Raw genomic sequence first — 17,038 nt, 5'->3', positions numbered from 1 at the left:
GGAACCTCTCTTATGAAATGAAACAATAGGTAGGAATGAACATGGAACTTATCTTATGAAATGAAACAATAGGTAGGAATGAACATGGAACTTATCTTATGATATGAAACAATAGGTAGGAATGAACATGGAACCTATCTTATGAAATGAAACAATAGGTAAGAATGAACATGGAACCTATCTTATGAAATGAAACAATAGGTAGGAATGAACATGGAACCTATCTTATGAAATGAAACAATAGGTAGGAATGAACATGGAACCTATCTTATGAAATGAAACAATAGGTAAGAATGAACATGGAACCTATCTTATGAAATGAAACAATAGGTAGGAATGAACATGGAACCTGTTTTATGAAATGAAACAATAGGTAGGAATGAATATGGAACCTATCTTATGAAATGAAACAATAGGTAAGAATGAACATGCAACCTGTCTCATAACTGATAACTAAGTTCCAACAGGCTGGAATGAATATGAAAACTGAACGGATATGGAAATTGATATTATGAATATAAACAATAGCTAGAATATATATGGAAACATACTGATTAAAACATGGCTGTCAACATCCTTGCATTGTGGGTAACTGTGAAATATGGAAGTGAGCTATGATAAGAGTGAGAAATCGATATATGCGTTTTATATCGATAGAAGGCGCAATTTCACGTTGGCACCGTTTACCCAATTGACATGGAGCTCTCCATGATAGCATAAGGTTGCGGACATTCTTGACCTATTTACTGAAATTCAAATTTATTTTTCAGTTTCTTTGGCATTTCTTTAAAAAATAAAATTGTTGTATGGTGACAAGGGGGTTAATTTTTGGCCCCACCATAGTCTGTGACAAACTCAGCCAGGGCAGGGGATCGTCTCCTGATAGAATCGTTGTCTACCAATCATGGGTCTGATACAATAACCACTATACTACCTGTGGTCAAGAGTATGCATATTATTTGTAGAATAATTAGCACTAGTAACGTCAAAAAAAAGCTCTCCAAATTTGCTGAAAGAAATATATTTTTTTCAAAATTAACATAATGAATTATAAGCCAAGATTTCATTTGAAATATCCAAATAGATGTAGTTAAGTAGGACTACTTACTGCAACATACAACCAATTCTAAACAGACCATGGCCAATGGAAAATAAAGCCAAAATCTATATATGAACACTAGCGGGCAGTATGGATTTCCACAAAGTCAGTCATAGAATGATACCTAGACTGGCAAAGGCGGGACTTCTTTTTTGTTTTACAAAAAGAAATAATTAATTGTTCTTTTATTCCTTTTAACATGATCACAAAAACTAATCTGACCGCAACAAAAATCCCGACGGAACTTCTTTCGCAGTCACGGTAGTTTTCGCGATAACGTTAAAAAGGCTAAATTGACAATTAACTATATTTTTTGTAAAACAAAAAAGAAGTCCCAACTTTGCCAGTCTAAATGATACCATATTACAGTTGTAAGCTCACTGATGTGGGTGGATGTGGTTAATAAATTGAAAGGGGTATGTTTATATAAGCAAGCATGGCTATCATTATACAACTTTTATTTTTCTATTAAATAGTGATCAGTAAATAATTTTTAATATATACATGTATATTTCACATATTATTAAAAATGTAGTATGAATTTACAAATATTAAAATCAACAAAGCATATCATTGTAGGTAGATTGCCAATAATCGTTTTATTCATTCTAATTCACCTGTGAACGATATTGCTAATATATACAATTTGCCACAGTAAAACTCTATTCCGGGGTCAGACTAAAATAACTTTGGAAAACTTGCATCGAATATGCACAACGAAAACTACGTATACAATCGCTTTGAAAGTCAGGATCCGTAGATATTGCCACAAGAGGGCGCTATCACAACGTCAATAATTTAGAATGTTCGATCGTTCTTCTTGGTTCTCGAGTAGTTGTTACACATTGTAACAGCTCAATTCCAATTCCAAAAATTCCTGATCAAGTTGTTTTCCAACATGCTTCTTATTTTAATAAAATTTCATTTATGTTAAATGTAAATGTAAATTTGCTAGTCTAACACATGGTAATTTTCAATAGTACACGGTTCACATTTGTAAATCACCACAGATTTCATGTGGTGAATTTCATATAAATATATTAAGTATTTTAAGTGCATTGTATGGTATATATCAAATACAGTACAGTGTGATGACTTATAGCACAGGGATCTTGATACTCATGCGCCATGAATTAAATACAAATACAACTGTGTTCACTCTATTAGTAGCACATATACTTAATTACAGAGGTGTGTCTATGCTCACAATAAGTCATATTTTAATAATCCAGCATACAATAACTGCTATTTTTGGTTTACATGCCCTTCTATTAGGGATGCACTTCTACAGAAGCAAATACCATATTCTCTCTATTAGAAGCACATGTTTATGTGAATTTATACAGAGGTGTGCCTATAAATAATTCATATTTTAATGATACAGCATACAGTAACTGCTGCTTTTGATTTATGTATGCTTGCATAAGAGTTGTACTACTAAAAGAACAAATACAGTATCCATAATTCAATTATGTATGAAATAAATTAATTCAGTTGAAATACAGCATCTAGGACATGACATTAAACTATCTTATTATAACACTGTGTTGACGACATGAACTTGGTGGAGTGAAATGCAAAGTTATCTTTCCGCTGATACGTTTTCGACAAGAACAACAGAAATTGGTTGCGCAGCACCAGCACTTGCAATGGTTGTTGTTACTTTCCCGTAAGTTTTGCTGCTGACAACATGGACACTTCACAAGATCTTTTTTTCTTTCCGGATGTAGACTTAATATGACATGTATCTTAGCTTGACTCTGTCAAGAAAACAAATGAAGGCAACAATTAATGATAGTTCCAGTAGAGATTTTCAGAATTTGTTCAATTTGTATTTAAAGCGGGGGAGTCGTCACCTGCACATGCGTCAGATGGCCATAGCGTGTCATTGTTTACAAACAAGCGTCTACCCATGAGCCTTTGCGTTTTTACCGTGTGTTGTTATCAACGCTTGGGACTCAATTTCCACCCGTGCACAGGTGATGACCCTTCTGCTTTAAAATATATCACATGACACCTATCTAATCTCATTAGCAAATCAAATATTTACACCAGGTTCTATATTAGTAAAAATGGTGTTAGTTTGAACCATTATAGCATTTGTAAAATGCTACAATTGATATAAAGCAGAATATGAACAAAAACTCAACATGTATAACCCATACAGAGACACTGTTACCATAGCAATGAATTAATTTGTTGGGGTTATTTTTCATTACAGCTACAAATTTTTATAATACATTCTTTCCTGCTTGCGTTAGTTAAAGATAAAATCATAAAATTCCATCAAAAACACAGTTTGATTGATGATAGTGTTGAAACAATTGTTTACTTCAGTAAATTATTTTCATCCGTATACTACATACATTTTACTACGTATATTGTCCCAATGTTACATGAATAGTTCAATTTACAATGACATCTATACAACACATTCAAACGCATCCTTGGACATCTTAATACTAAATCCAATGTTTTCAATGCTAGTATTATGATAATAGCTTCTGTTTAAATATTTATTATTAACTGATTTTTGTTCCCCTTAAAACAAATCAAGATCAAAGAAAGCTTAGAAAGAACTCCCATGTGCGGAGAGTATTTAAAGACACATTAAAAATAATTTGATGGAAAAGCTGAAAACTAATTATGCAAATCAGAAAATTAATATGTACAGATTTGCGTGTAAAACTAATGAGGTCTGCGCAAAGTAACAGACCATCTATGTACCAAGTTTTATTGAAATGTGATTAGAACCAAAAAATTATGAATTATTATGCTAATTAGGAATCAATATGAACAGATTTTAACCCCAAACTAATCAGGTTTGTACATTGTCCTACAGCATCATTGAAATGAAATACAAAATACAAAATACAAAATGTAATTAGTACTTTAGATATCAGTGTGATAGCTTAGAATTGGTTAATTATGCAAATTAAGCAATTAATATGTACAGATTTTAACCCACAATTAATCAGGATGTCTATTGTCCTACAGCATCCTTCTACAAAGTTTCATTGAAATGTGATGATTAGTACTTGAGATATCAGAGGAAAAGCTGAAAATTAATTAATTATGCAAATTAGGTAATTAATATGCACAATTATTTACCCTGAAACTAATCAGGTCTCTGCATAGTCTTTGAGTATCTATGTACCAAGTTTCATTGAAATGTAATGCTTACTACTTGAAATATCAAAAGCTGATGCAAATTAGGCAATTAATATGTACTGATTTTTACCAAAAACTAATCAAATCTGCGCATAAGTTCCATCAAAATCCAATGTGTGGTTGTTTAGATATCAGTGGAGCAGTCATGGAACAGCTAAAAATCAGCTTATACAAAAAAACTAATCAAATCTGCACATTGGCCCAGAGCATCTATGCACCAAGTTTCATCAAAAACTGATGTATGGTTCTTGAGATAGCAGTGGAACAGTCGGACACACATACATACACGCACATACAGACAAACTAACTGCAAAGACTTCCATTGTGTGCTGTCAAAAATGTTTGTGACGGTGACAGACAGGTTTATATACTATGGAGTATGGATATCAAATGCTGTTTTCAGATATAGATTTTGCAACGTTATACAAAATTATATTGGTGAGTTGTATTCATCACTTTATGAAATTGACAATTAACCGTTTACTATGAGATACGTTTACTATGAGATACAAGTCATAGCATCACAGTGGCAACACAACATCATGTAGGATTCGACATACCAGTAAGCTAAAGTATTTTTGGCGTATTTCAATGCTTAAATGGCGGTAATCGTCTTGTCACATATGCGTGATATATATGGGTCTCAAACTAAGATGGCGCCTTTGACTGTTGCGCGATCAGTGAACAGGAACTGAGACATTTCCAAGCTTTAATTAGGTAATTTTCAGGTGATTGGAAGACATCGAAGGAGTCACCGGCGGTCATCAGGGCAAGTCGCACCCACATCAAAACCCATACTTGTGATTTTCATTTGAAGAGTGCATTGGATTGTGGGAAAATCCGTCAACACAAATGTCGCACATGCACAGTGCGACGACCACCACACTTTAATAATGTGCTGAACACATTTGATAATGGTAAATTTTGATGAAGTTAAAATATCTCAAATTCAAATTGTTTGATTTTTGCAGCAAATGCCATGACTTTCCACAACATACAAGATGTTGCAGTGAACGAAAAATCATCCATTGGCAATTAACTTTACCTCCACTTGTGGTCTAACAGTTGTTCTTCTGATGGGTGCGACATAGTCTTGACGAGGGTCATCTAGTCCACGTGCAGCACATGAAGAGAAATGTCCGTAACCTACGATTGCTTTTTGACACAGCCAACAAAATTCTGTTTTACACTTCACACATGTCATGTGATTACACCTGTCAATATTAAAAAATAAAGACACAGTTGTGAACTTTCTAGACACGAAAACAGTGAGATTCACATACCTCGTAATATATTAGGAATCTAGCTAACTTAAAACTACACCAAACATTCACATAAAACGCTGAAAACCAAGACAAAATGGAAAATGCTATAAAATTTGAACTGTATTTGAATTAAACACTAGTCATTTCAATGGTTTAAATTCAAACCCCAATGGCACCCAAAAATAAAATGTTATAATAACACTAGTCATTTCAACGACTAATATAGAATCCTACCCTTGATTTCTTTCAATTCTGACCCAACATCCAGGACATGCCACAGTCGTACATTTAATGGCTTGTTTGGATGCATGTTCCTCTTTCAAATACTGTTTAAGTTTCTGTGCCACTAGTTTAGCATCTGCACGTTGACTATCAGCATCTGCTTCTGCCATTTCTTTCAATTTGTCTTCCAGTGTTACACACTTTGTTCCCTACATAAGATGCCACATTTGTTATGAAATCTGTTTTTATGAATGTTTCTTGTTACATACATGTATGCTAATGTTTCATACAGTCATTGTATTTATTTATTTATGTATTTGCATACAATGCACAAGTATATACTGTAGAATACTTTATTTTCGCTGGAAAGACTTTTTGGGTGTTTTGTATGTTTTGTAAGCCGGGATATTTGAAACCGAAATTGTCATCTAAGCATTAGGCCGTCGGTGATTGGCTGCTGAGCTGGAATGCCAATTTTTAGTTTTAAATACCCCAGGAAAGTGTTCTAGGTTCTTCGTGTAATTAGGTGTTCGTATGCAAGGGATTTCAAGATGGCGGCCCCCATATAGTAAATATCGTATTTATTTTATTATCACGTGTGCGCCAGCTGACTGTGGTATAAAGCACTAGGTTACAGTCTGACAATAATGGATATCTCACCTGATGCCATGACTCCTTGCATGATGTACAATAAGAATAGAAACATGATGTACAATGCGCTAAATTAGAATGATCGGATTCTTTGATTACAGCCATATTACAGCGTGGGCAATAGTCAATATCATCCATGGCATCAAGTGTTTTCTGCAAAGACAATAGAGAGGGCAATAGTCAATATCATCTATAGCATTGAGTGCTTCCTGCAAAGACAATAAAGAGGGCAACAGTCAATATCATCCATGACATCAAGTGTTTTCTGCAAAGACAATAGAGAGGGCAATAGTCAATATCATCTATAGCATCAAGTATTTTTTGCAAAAACAATAAAGAAGGCAATAGTCAATGTCATCCATGGCATCAGGTGTTTTCTGCAAAGACAATAGAGAGGGCAATAGTCAATATCATCTATAGCATCAAGTGTTTTCTGCAAAAACAATAAAGAAGGCAATAGTCAATGTCATCTATGGCATCAAATGTTTTTTCTGCAAAGACAATATAGAGGGCAATAGTCAATATCATCCATGACATCAAGTGTTTTCTGCAAAGACAATAGAGAGGGCAATAGTTAATATCATCTATAGCATCAAGTATTTTTTGCAAAAACAATAAAAAAGGCAATAGTCAATGTCATCCATGGCATCAGGTGTTTTCTGCAAAGACAATAGAGAGGGCAATAGTCAATATCATCTATAGCATCAGGTGTTTTCTGCAAAGACAATAGAGAGGGCAATAGTCAATGTCATATATGGCATCAAATGTTTTTTCTGCAAAGACAATATAGAGGGCAACAGTCAATATTATCCATGGCATCAGGTGTTTTCTGCAAAGACAATAGAGAGGGCAATAGTCAATATCATCTATAGCATCAAGTATTTTCTGCAAAAACAATAAAGAAGGCAATAGTCAATGTCATCTATGGCATCAAATGTTTTTTTTCTTCAAAGACAATATAGAGGGCAATATTCAATATCATCTATAGCATCAAGTATTTTTTGCCAAAACAATAAAGAAGGCAATAGTCAATGTCATCCATGGCATCAGGTGTTTTCTGCAAAGACTATAAAGAGGGCAATAGTCAATATCATCTGTAGCATCAAGTGTTTTCTGCAAAGACAATAGAGAGGGCAATATTCAATATCATCCATGGCATCAAGTATTTTTTGCAAAAACAATAAAGAAGGCAATATTCAATATCATCCATGGCATCAAGTGTTTTCTGCAAAGACAATAGAGAGGGCAATATTCAATATCATCCATGGCATCAAATGCTTCCTGCAAAGACAATGAAGAGGGCAATAGTCAATATCATCTATGGCATCAAATGCTTCCTGCAAAGACAATAGAAAGGGTAATAGTCAATATCATCCATGACATCAAGTGTTTTCTGCAAAGACAATAAAGAGAGCAATAGTCAATATCATCCATGGCATCAAGTGCTTCCTGCAAAGATAATAAAGAGGGCAATAGTCAATATCATCTATGGCATCAAATGCTTCCTGCAAATACAATAAAGAAGGCAATTGGCAATATCATCCATGACATCAAGTGTTTTCTGCAAAGACAATAGAGAGGGCAATAGTCAATATTAACCTTAGAAGCTAATTGTCAATGTCGTTATTACTCTTGGTACACATTGAAATTTACAGTACACTCACATATCAACAAGGGCAGACTTCTTCGAATAATCTATTTGAATGGTTACTTACCTGAAGACTCAGCTTTTCCCATCTTTCATACTGCTCTTTAGTCAACACATCTCTCACTAATGCAGGGGGTAGCGGATTTTTGCAATCTGAATCAGGACACCTGGAAACAGAAAATATCTACCAGTAACTATGGTACATTTCAGTCATAGACTTTTTTTTTTTATTTAAGGTCTTAGCTTCTGTCAAAGTTCAATTACCTTTGACCACACAGTGTTGCTGTTCACAGCTGTATACTCCTCCAAACTTAAGGAATACAATAAATTATATTACTGTAAATGCAATAATTAATCACTGGGTTTCATATGCTGAATATGCTCAAAACATCAGATTATGTTTTTACAGTAATTTTATCAGCTTATCTGGTCAGACTATGAATTTACAACTCTGACATTTAAAACACAATGGTTTCACACTGGTAAAAAGTTATGGAACATATTTACAATGTCAATCAAACTAAAAAATAATATTATTCTGTGTATGGTTTAAAATTTACACTTTTGACTACTGAGGGCGCCGTCACAAGTTTAAACAGCAATGATGAAATTACTTACACTAATAACTGAACGGTTCCTTCTGATACATGTGTCGTGCAGTATGCCGCTAAACATTCATGACAAAAATGGTGTGTGCAGTTACCGAGACGATAGAATTCACTTCCTGTCCTTGTATCGAAACAAATTCCACATTGGTGATCTTCTCTCTGGAATTTCTCCATTTCACATGTAATATTATGTCTAGTAAACAAGACAGATTCACACAACAAATTCAAATATAGAGATCTCATTTCATCTCATCTGCATCAAACAAAACTTATTTCTAACTAGTGACATTACAGATTGTGTACATTGAAATACAGTACAGCAAAACAGCCAAAGATGAACTCTAATAAGGTTTTTCACAGACCCACTCATTTATATTAGTACCTTGTATTTCTAGAAATGTTTCTCTTAAGATTTCATGGTCAATTTATGTGTATGAAACCTGTGTCATACCCTTATCGCATTTATAACATGCATATCACCACAGTGTGATGTAACACAGGGCATATACATTACATACTGCCAAAACTTTTTTTAGTGCAGGAGTTGTCTGAAGGTTACCCAGAGCATGAAAGGTAGTAACGGAAGGAGCCACGACGCCTATCAAGTGGCCACTTAAGCCTCTTAACTGGTTTATTACCTTTTGTTTCAACCCAAATTAATCCTGATAAGGACATTGTCTAGCTCATCTTTGATGTCGATGATAGTTTGCGATTGTTTACACAAGTAACGAGTTAGCAGAGTATGATATAACCTCGCCGATTTTTAATGTGACCATAAAATATATGCGCATTATGAAACTACGGTCATCACACATGCGCACTGGGTTTGTTTAGATGTGAAAGGTCAAAATACGTATTTCACGACCGGAAATTCAACAGATGAACGTTTGACTTCACAAATTTCACATGTTTTAATTATTAGCGATTGTCACTATTACAAGATTCCGAGTGCATACAACAATTCCTAAGGACTCCTACAAATATTATCACAGAGAAAGTGTCTAGACATGCTCTTCTTTCGATACTATCTTTTCTGACGGTGTTCGCCGATGTCCGGTGGTCAAAAATTTTGACAGTTTCGGGCGCCAAACCTACAATGGTACCATTGAATAATACAATCGACACAAGCAATCATTGATTAAGTCTCATTACCATTACAAATACAAATACAAAATTCACGATATTTCATCAGTTCTTCTTCAATCAATTTTATATCTGACAAATTTCCATTAAAGTTCGCCAAGATCTCCGGAAACAACAGCATTCAAACTAGACGTTATTTTCAACATTCTACATGCGAGGTTCAACTATTGCTTCCGAACATGCTCCGAATATTACCAAATGTTCGAGATTAGCATAACCCATTGTACGAAGGTGCTAAAAGCTAACAAGAACAATGTTTGTGAACAAACATTGACAAACGATCATGGGGTAAAGCTAAAACATAGTTATTCTATTCTATTATTATACATCTGTTAGCGTAACAACATAAGTTACAGCGTGCCGTAATTTTGCGGTATTGCACTGGGTATTTTCATCCTACCATATTAGATAATGCAAATTTCAAATATGGAATGATTAAGCATGTAAGTGTCCTGTATTAATAAAAACAAACATGGCTGCCAGCAGGGTTTGACCAGACTCCACACAAAGGAGTTCGCTGATTCTGTTCTAAGCTTTTTGGATTTCGGCATTCACATCATGTATCATTGGAGGAAAAGATGTATAATAATAAAGTTATTATGAGGATATCGCAAAGTATGCACTCAGACAGTATGCTGTTGCATTGACCTCATATTCTTTTCTATTCCATTCCATTCTATTCAATTTCACTTCATTCTATTCCATTCTATTCAAAGCCATTATAGTGAGGATTAATTATACAATGTACTAGAAACAATGCAATTGAATAAAAATATTTCACATATACTCCTATCAAAGTAGAATTGTCAAATTTTATAACATACACCCCCCCCCCTCACTGCCAAAAGATTTCCCCAAGCCTAGAAATAATGAATAAAATCTTTTGAATAAAAAAAAAAATTGCACATGGAAAATTAGTCCCCCCCCCCACCTCTATGATAATGCTCTCCCTGATACACAATGAAAAATATCACCTTAGTATTTGAATAATGCTTTTTTGTAAATCAACACATGTTGGCAAAGCCCTTGGATCAACAGGACCTACTATATCATCATCTGTGTCTTGATATGGCGATAGTACAACTGTCTTCTCCAAACCTAGGAAACTGATAGAAATAACATATTTATTCTCAAAATCCACAAAATGTTATCAACATATGTACAATTTCCATGATTTTGACTTGGGTAGTTAGAAATAGATGAATTCTATTGTTACTTATTCACTACGGTATGTGCATTGGGAGGGGGGTAGATATCAATTATGATAATGATATAAAAGATCACACTATTTTACACAGACATTTTACTATACCAGCTGTACCAAACATTTTCATATTGTACAAACCTTATTGTTATTTTTTCAAAACTTAAAAAAACAGAAGCAGTTAAAAAAAAAAAATGCGAAGTAATAGAACAATAGCCAAAAAACAAACAACTTGTTTCCCTTGCATGCACCTTCAGTGGTACTGGTTGGTTTCTAGCCAATGACCTCTATGTGTCTAAATGTATTGCTGGAACAACCAGATTAACCAATCTGAAACTGATATATTTGTAAATCAGATCACATTTGATAGAAAGAAAAATATTGTCTGCTTCGATCGTTATTATATTTTTCCTTCACATATTTATTGTTCAACTTATTGTGATATCCACGAATGACTGTATCATTAAGTTGGCATTGAAAAGATTGCCGCGTTCACTGAAAACACAGATGTTGAGTATGTGGAGTCATGTGAGCACTGTGCTCCATACACTTGGAACTCAAACTTTGCAAGAGACACGTCATTTGTTTTTTTGTGATCACTGTTAGTGCCCGCCCAGTAATGTAGCAACCATAACTCTCAAATCTATTCTTTATAAGATGAACAACTTCAAAATAATCAAACGTACCTCAAAGATTCATTTTTTAACCAATCTACCCATGAATACACTATTGGTAGTTGTGACATCTCTCCCCACATTGCATCAAGGTGCCTACAGAGGGCGCTCAACTGTCCACCGTCTAACCATTCACTGCATAAGGTGAAAAACGGTGGATCATCGGAGGGATAGCTTAATGGGAATGTCACATTGATTTGTAACGGTGTAAGTTGAGCCACAGAGAATGTCGAATGCCATCTTTTACCTGGTGGAAAAAATTAACGTATTTATTGCTCATGCATCTAGATCAGCAGGCAAAGATCCAAAGTGATGACCAGAAGAAAACAATCAATCTGTGGGAATCTTGTTCACTTTGCCTTGAGGATACAAGCATGGGTTTTTTAAGGTAGAAGCCTACTAATAAATTCAAAAACCCAGAATTTATTCATTTTGCAACAAACTATACTCCAAAGCTATATAAGGATATTGACTTAAAAAAAGTTGGGGGTCACCAGTCTTATTTTTGAGAAATTGATGGTTGTATTTTAGTGGAAAGTCTTCATTTTGTCACTATTATAATGCTTTTACCATAGGTTCCTATGGCAGAGATATGATGCAATATCTCAAAATCTATCCTGGTGGCATAGGCTGAAAAAATCATATATTGTTAATAAAGGAGTACTTTTTTGTTGTTCTGAATTATTTAAAAAAATCTGGGTTTTAAAAAGTGTCAAACAATCCAATTGTTCTTTAATATTGTGTTCTATGGAAATGTTCTAAAAATAGCAATTTTCAAGAAATATTAGGACACGCTACTCAAAAATCTTAACTGTAACACAGAAAATAATGCTATTTCATTGTACCATGAGACATTAACTTCATGATTGTACCATGGAATTATGGGGTTTGTAGTTCCATAATTGTACATAATAAACTAATGAACATTGTCATGCAATTTATGACCAATTTTGTAAAAACTTATGAGAACTAGTATAATGTTTGATGGCTTCGGAGAACTCATCGGTCTATTTTATACAGCTGAGTGAACTGTCAGTTGAGAATTGAATATTTGAGACAAACACACTACACAACAATTAGAATGCAATGTCTGCATATTAATAAACTGTTTGAATTACCAATTGTGTCTTATTTCAACATTCGAAACTAACATGGCCAATTAAAGTAACCCTACTATACTTTCCAGTCCAGTCAATGCTCCATTAGGACATGGTTATTAGAAGAACCGTGATTAGGAGCAAATTTACAACAGGAGCGCATATAAAACAACAATTGTATTTATTATATAATGAATTATTAATATTTTGACCATAGACACACCACTTACATAACACATGCATTAATAACAGAGAAAACATGGTAATTGTCATTTTTTTTTTTAGAAAAATTGGCAACACTCTATATTTGTTATAACTCATCATAAACTACTGACTGTTCCAGGTTCGGTATGAGTGCACAAGCAAGGGGTATGAGGGCGCTGCGCCCCTATTTCCCAGTCTGAAAGTGCCCCTGATTGTGTTGATATTCTTACATACCTGAATCGGATCTGCATATATTTGGGCGACCGTTTTCACTCTTTGAAGACAATGCCTGGGTATTGCTCATATTAGTCTCTATCGGCATCCAAGCCTCAATTTCAATATGGTCACCTGACAACTGCACAGGAATCAGAAGCTGCAAAACAAGTGTACAGTGGGGATAGCATACATTATGAAAGCATGAAAGTCTCTTATGGAAACTTATCATGTTATAAAACATTCACCCCAGAAGACCCTCATGATTCACTTAAATCCAAAGAATATGCTTTCACAGTGATAGAAGCTACACAAGATATGTAGATGCTCTACTAGAAGCAACACCCCTTCTGCTGCATTGTACCATTTTAATAGCAGTCGCAGTAGTCATAGAAACCAATTGGAAACACCCATTACAGGGCTTTTTGTTAATTTTTAAACTCACTTATCCAAGATGTATGTTGTCTAAATATTTACTATAGTCTGCCAAGTTAGAACGCTACACAAAAGTTAAAATATTATCATTGTTCAGTGACAAAATACAAAATGGAATAAAAATTGTCTATATCAGGGCATTTTACCATTGTTTGCTATGGAATGGATATATCTCAATCTCTAAATTTTGCTTTGTGACGTACGTTGAAAAAAAGATATACAGTGTCTTACAAGGTACTTTTTTATGTTTAGACAAATTAAAAAATTTACAATGTTTTAGTCGTTTTTTTATCGGGGAAATGTGTTTTCATTATGGTCTATAAAAACTGCTACTAAAATCACATTTTATGCATATTATTTTATCGTTTTTTGTCCTCACAAAACAGATTGTCAAGTACTCACTTTAAAAATATTTTGACTTTCAGCATCTTCGGAACTTGTACTCAATAAAGTCAATTTGTCCTCAAATATAGACTGCAAAGCTGTCAACTGAAGAAGAAAGATTCGTTTGCCATCCTACATCTTGGCGTGTTACCATGGTTACATACACTCAAAATAAGAAAACACTGAATATACTGTTTCGACGGGTCTAGCAAGTAAACACAAAACAAAAAGAAAATACAATTATATTGACCTTTCTGAAGGTGAAAACACTTACCTCGTCTTCTTGTTCTTGTAAATTTTCCTCGCAAACCGCTTTCAGTTTCACAAGTTCATCGGATTCGGAAGGTAATACGCCCCCTACCGCCATTACTCTGGAACCAGAACCGGGTTAAAGTTGGCTTTAATACGATCGGAAAACAAAATCAAAGGGGTTTATAACATCGACTTTAACACTAGCATCAAGCTTCAATGCAATACACAGAAATAAGAACACCTAAATCTGGCGTTTCAACCTCGCCACTTTACCGCTGAATTTCGAAACCTCACGCAATCACTGATTATGTCGATCATCTGACCTGATTAACCCAACAACCTCGTTCCATAAATTAACTTTAACTGATCCGTAATCGGAATTAATATTCATATTGAAATGGTTTTGACAAACAACAGTTTTATGTTTATAGTATTGTAAACAATACTGTTTGAATCGTATAGAAATAATTCTAATCTATTGAGAAATCGAATTTATAAAACATTATGCTGTGAGCAAGGATAATAAACTTTCAAACTCGCGACCTCTCAGACAATACTAGATAATTATGTGTTGTGTTTTAATCACAACACGGAAAAAAGCATCAAAATGTACTTATTGATACTAATAACATGATTAGAGACAACATGATCTTATAAATATGTAGGCTATACCGGCGTGTCAGGATGGCCGAGCGGTCTAAGGCGCTGCGTTCAGGTCGCAGTCTACTCTTGTAGGCGTGGGTTCGAATCCCACTTCTGACAATAACAATTTTGGAAGCCACCCACGGGAGTTAATTACTCGAATTTAACTTTGACTATGTACATTGATACATACCTCCACGTTTGTGTTCGATACATTCAGTAGACATATGTAATGACAGTTTCAATAAAAAACGTCTGAAAACATGCGTACTGGAATTCATTTTAATTTGCCATGATTGCTGGTGGTTTTGTTAAATTTCCTGTATAAATTAATCACAAAAGTGTGGCCAGGTTTGCATTCAATCAAGAATTTTGTTTTAAATCCATGAGCATAAAATGTGAAAGAAAAATAATGTATCTGTTTATCAGTATTATAGTATTTACATTGTCTAAATTTAGTCCTAGTCTAAATCACAGCCATTCTGTATCTAAACCGCAAAACATTAAACATCTCAGTTACCACGCAGAGTGGATTTCAAAATGGTTCACCCTTATAAAATCAGTGTTTTACGCAATATCAATACATCTAATAATTATTTACTAGTAGCATATAGTTTATTTCCGTGTATGCGCAACATGTGTTCTCCGTATCGTGATTCTATGACGATCGACGTGTCTAAAGTTCGCTGGGTAATAATAGCGTTATCGTGCTCGGAGTGTTTACGTTTGTAGCCAGCTGTCGCCACTCCAACGAATGAGGCGTGCCAAATACTTATAAGGGTGTGATCGTAGAATGCAACGCCAGATCCATTTATTTTTCAGTGTCTTCAAGACCAAGATACAAAACAACGTTTGCTCGCTGAGTATTGGGAGAAAATAAAGTTTGTTTAAAATCGCGCCGAATTCGGTTCACGTCGGGGAGACACGACTCACCCCTGAACATAATGGTTTGTTCTCCACCCTAATGAACCCAAACTGTGAGAGACCTTCGTCCTTGGTCAAATTCAGGATATATCGTGCTCTGTGTATGCTGTGATTTCTCACATAGAACCTCTGCTACATTGCACAGAATTCGCTGACACAAAATCGTCATGATACGACAGAATGGGGGCGACACTGGTGAGTTCCGTGAAGGTGCCAAACTTTTGCCGGACGATTCGCCAGGAAGTGACTCCGACGCGCCAGAGTTTTCTGTGCCAGCCCGCCGTAAACACGGCAAAGGCCGATCGAGAAGGTGGGTAACTGATTTTCACAAATTCTTGTCGAATAAATAAATCAGGCGATAATGACACTGTGGATGGTATGTAGTCCTTAATATCAGTTTAATAACTATACACGATAACCTAGCAGAACAATACACGCTTGAACTTTAAAAGTTAGTAGTGTGATGCGTAGACGTCAAAGTATGCAGCAACAGGGCAGAACACCTACGTACGTGTCATCGTATCCTTTGACCCCTTCTCCCGTGTTTGTTATTCCATCGTCGAGAGAGGGAACTATTTACAAATTGACAATATATCACACTATTCCGATCTGTATCTGTCCTATATATATCAATAGAATGATATTTACAAAATGTTAATTTAAATGTTATTTCAGGGAATAAATCTCACGAATTGATGAAATACTTGTAAAGAGGAACCTTGTCATTCTATATGAGACATTAGAATCAGGAAAATCCCTTCATTTTCCCGGTTGTCAGCTAAAGATGTTTACATCACATCAGAAAAATAAAAAATGAAAAAAATATAAAATATTGTAAAGTAAAAGCACAATGTTAAACTTAATTAATAGTGGTTTAAAAATAAAAATAAAAAAACGTTTGTGTACATTTTTAAAAACAGGTAGACAAGAAACTTTTTTTTTTAATATTTAATGTAATTTTAAATATAAACCGTCTTACAAGTGTATGTTTCATTCAAAATTGTGACTATTTAGAATATCAAAGCATATTCTCTTACTGTATTACAATACAACATTCACAGTCCTGTAAAGCAAAAGCTGACACATTGGCATTCAGTACTAGTGCCACTATTGATATTTTTTTTCATTAATACTTTTTAAATATCTGTCAAGCTGACCATTTGAAACAAAATCTGTCTACAGGAATTTTTGTTTTTGTTTTA

The 17,038-nt window shown here is 34.5% G+C and overlaps 2 protein-coding genes and 1 non-coding gene across 4 annotated transcripts in view; 2 read left to right on the top strand and 1 right to left on the bottom strand.

Annotated features, from left to right (window-relative positions):
• Positions 1–1,679: 1,679 nt before the first annotated feature.
• Positions 1,680–14,598, bottom strand: LOC102807840 (E3 ubiquitin-protein ligase RNF14-like). The gene is made up of 11 exons (XM_078010389.2): positions 14,293–14,598; positions 14,037–14,123; positions 13,221–13,359; positions 11,698–11,932; positions 10,782–10,913; positions 8,675–8,857; positions 8,124–8,223; positions 6,418–6,561; positions 5,770–5,966; positions 5,316–5,484; positions 1,680–2,859 (listed from the first exon to the last, which is right to left on the bottom strand). Exons 1-11 carry the CDS (start codon positions 14,383–14,385, stop codon positions 2,626–2,628), a joined length of 1,713 nt encoding a protein of 570 aa, XP_077866515.2. The 5' UTR covers positions 14,386–14,598; the 3' UTR covers positions 1,680–2,625.
• Positions 14,599–14,948: 350 nt separating this feature from the next.
• Positions 14,949–15,032, top strand: TRNAL-CAG (transfer RNA leucine (anticodon CAG)). The gene has a single exon. It is a non-coding gene; the product is annotated as a tRNA-Leu (tRNA).
• An 842-nt stretch (positions 15,033–15,874) lies between these two features.
• The window catches only part of LOC100375824 (uncharacterized), a 59,971-nt gene continuing 58,807 nt past the window's right edge, over positions 15,875–17,038 (top strand). For both annotated transcript variants that reach the window (XM_085503193.1, XM_085503195.1), the window contains exon 1: positions 15,875–16,146. In XM_085503193.1, the coding sequence (XP_085359319.1) occupies positions 16,004–16,146 (143 nt within the window). In that variant the 5' untranslated portion in view covers positions 15,875–16,003. The remainder of the gene's footprint in view (positions 16,147–17,038) is intronic.

The sequence above is a fragment of the Saccoglossus kowalevskii genome, chromosome 9 (genome assembly GCF_978046115.1).
Source record: "Saccoglossus kowalevskii chromosome 9, keSacKowa6.1, whole genome shotgun sequence".
Lineage (NCBI taxonomy): Eukaryota > Metazoa > Hemichordata > Enteropneusta > Harrimaniidae > Saccoglossus > Saccoglossus kowalevskii.
This window is presented reverse-complemented; position numbering and strand designations above follow the sequence as displayed.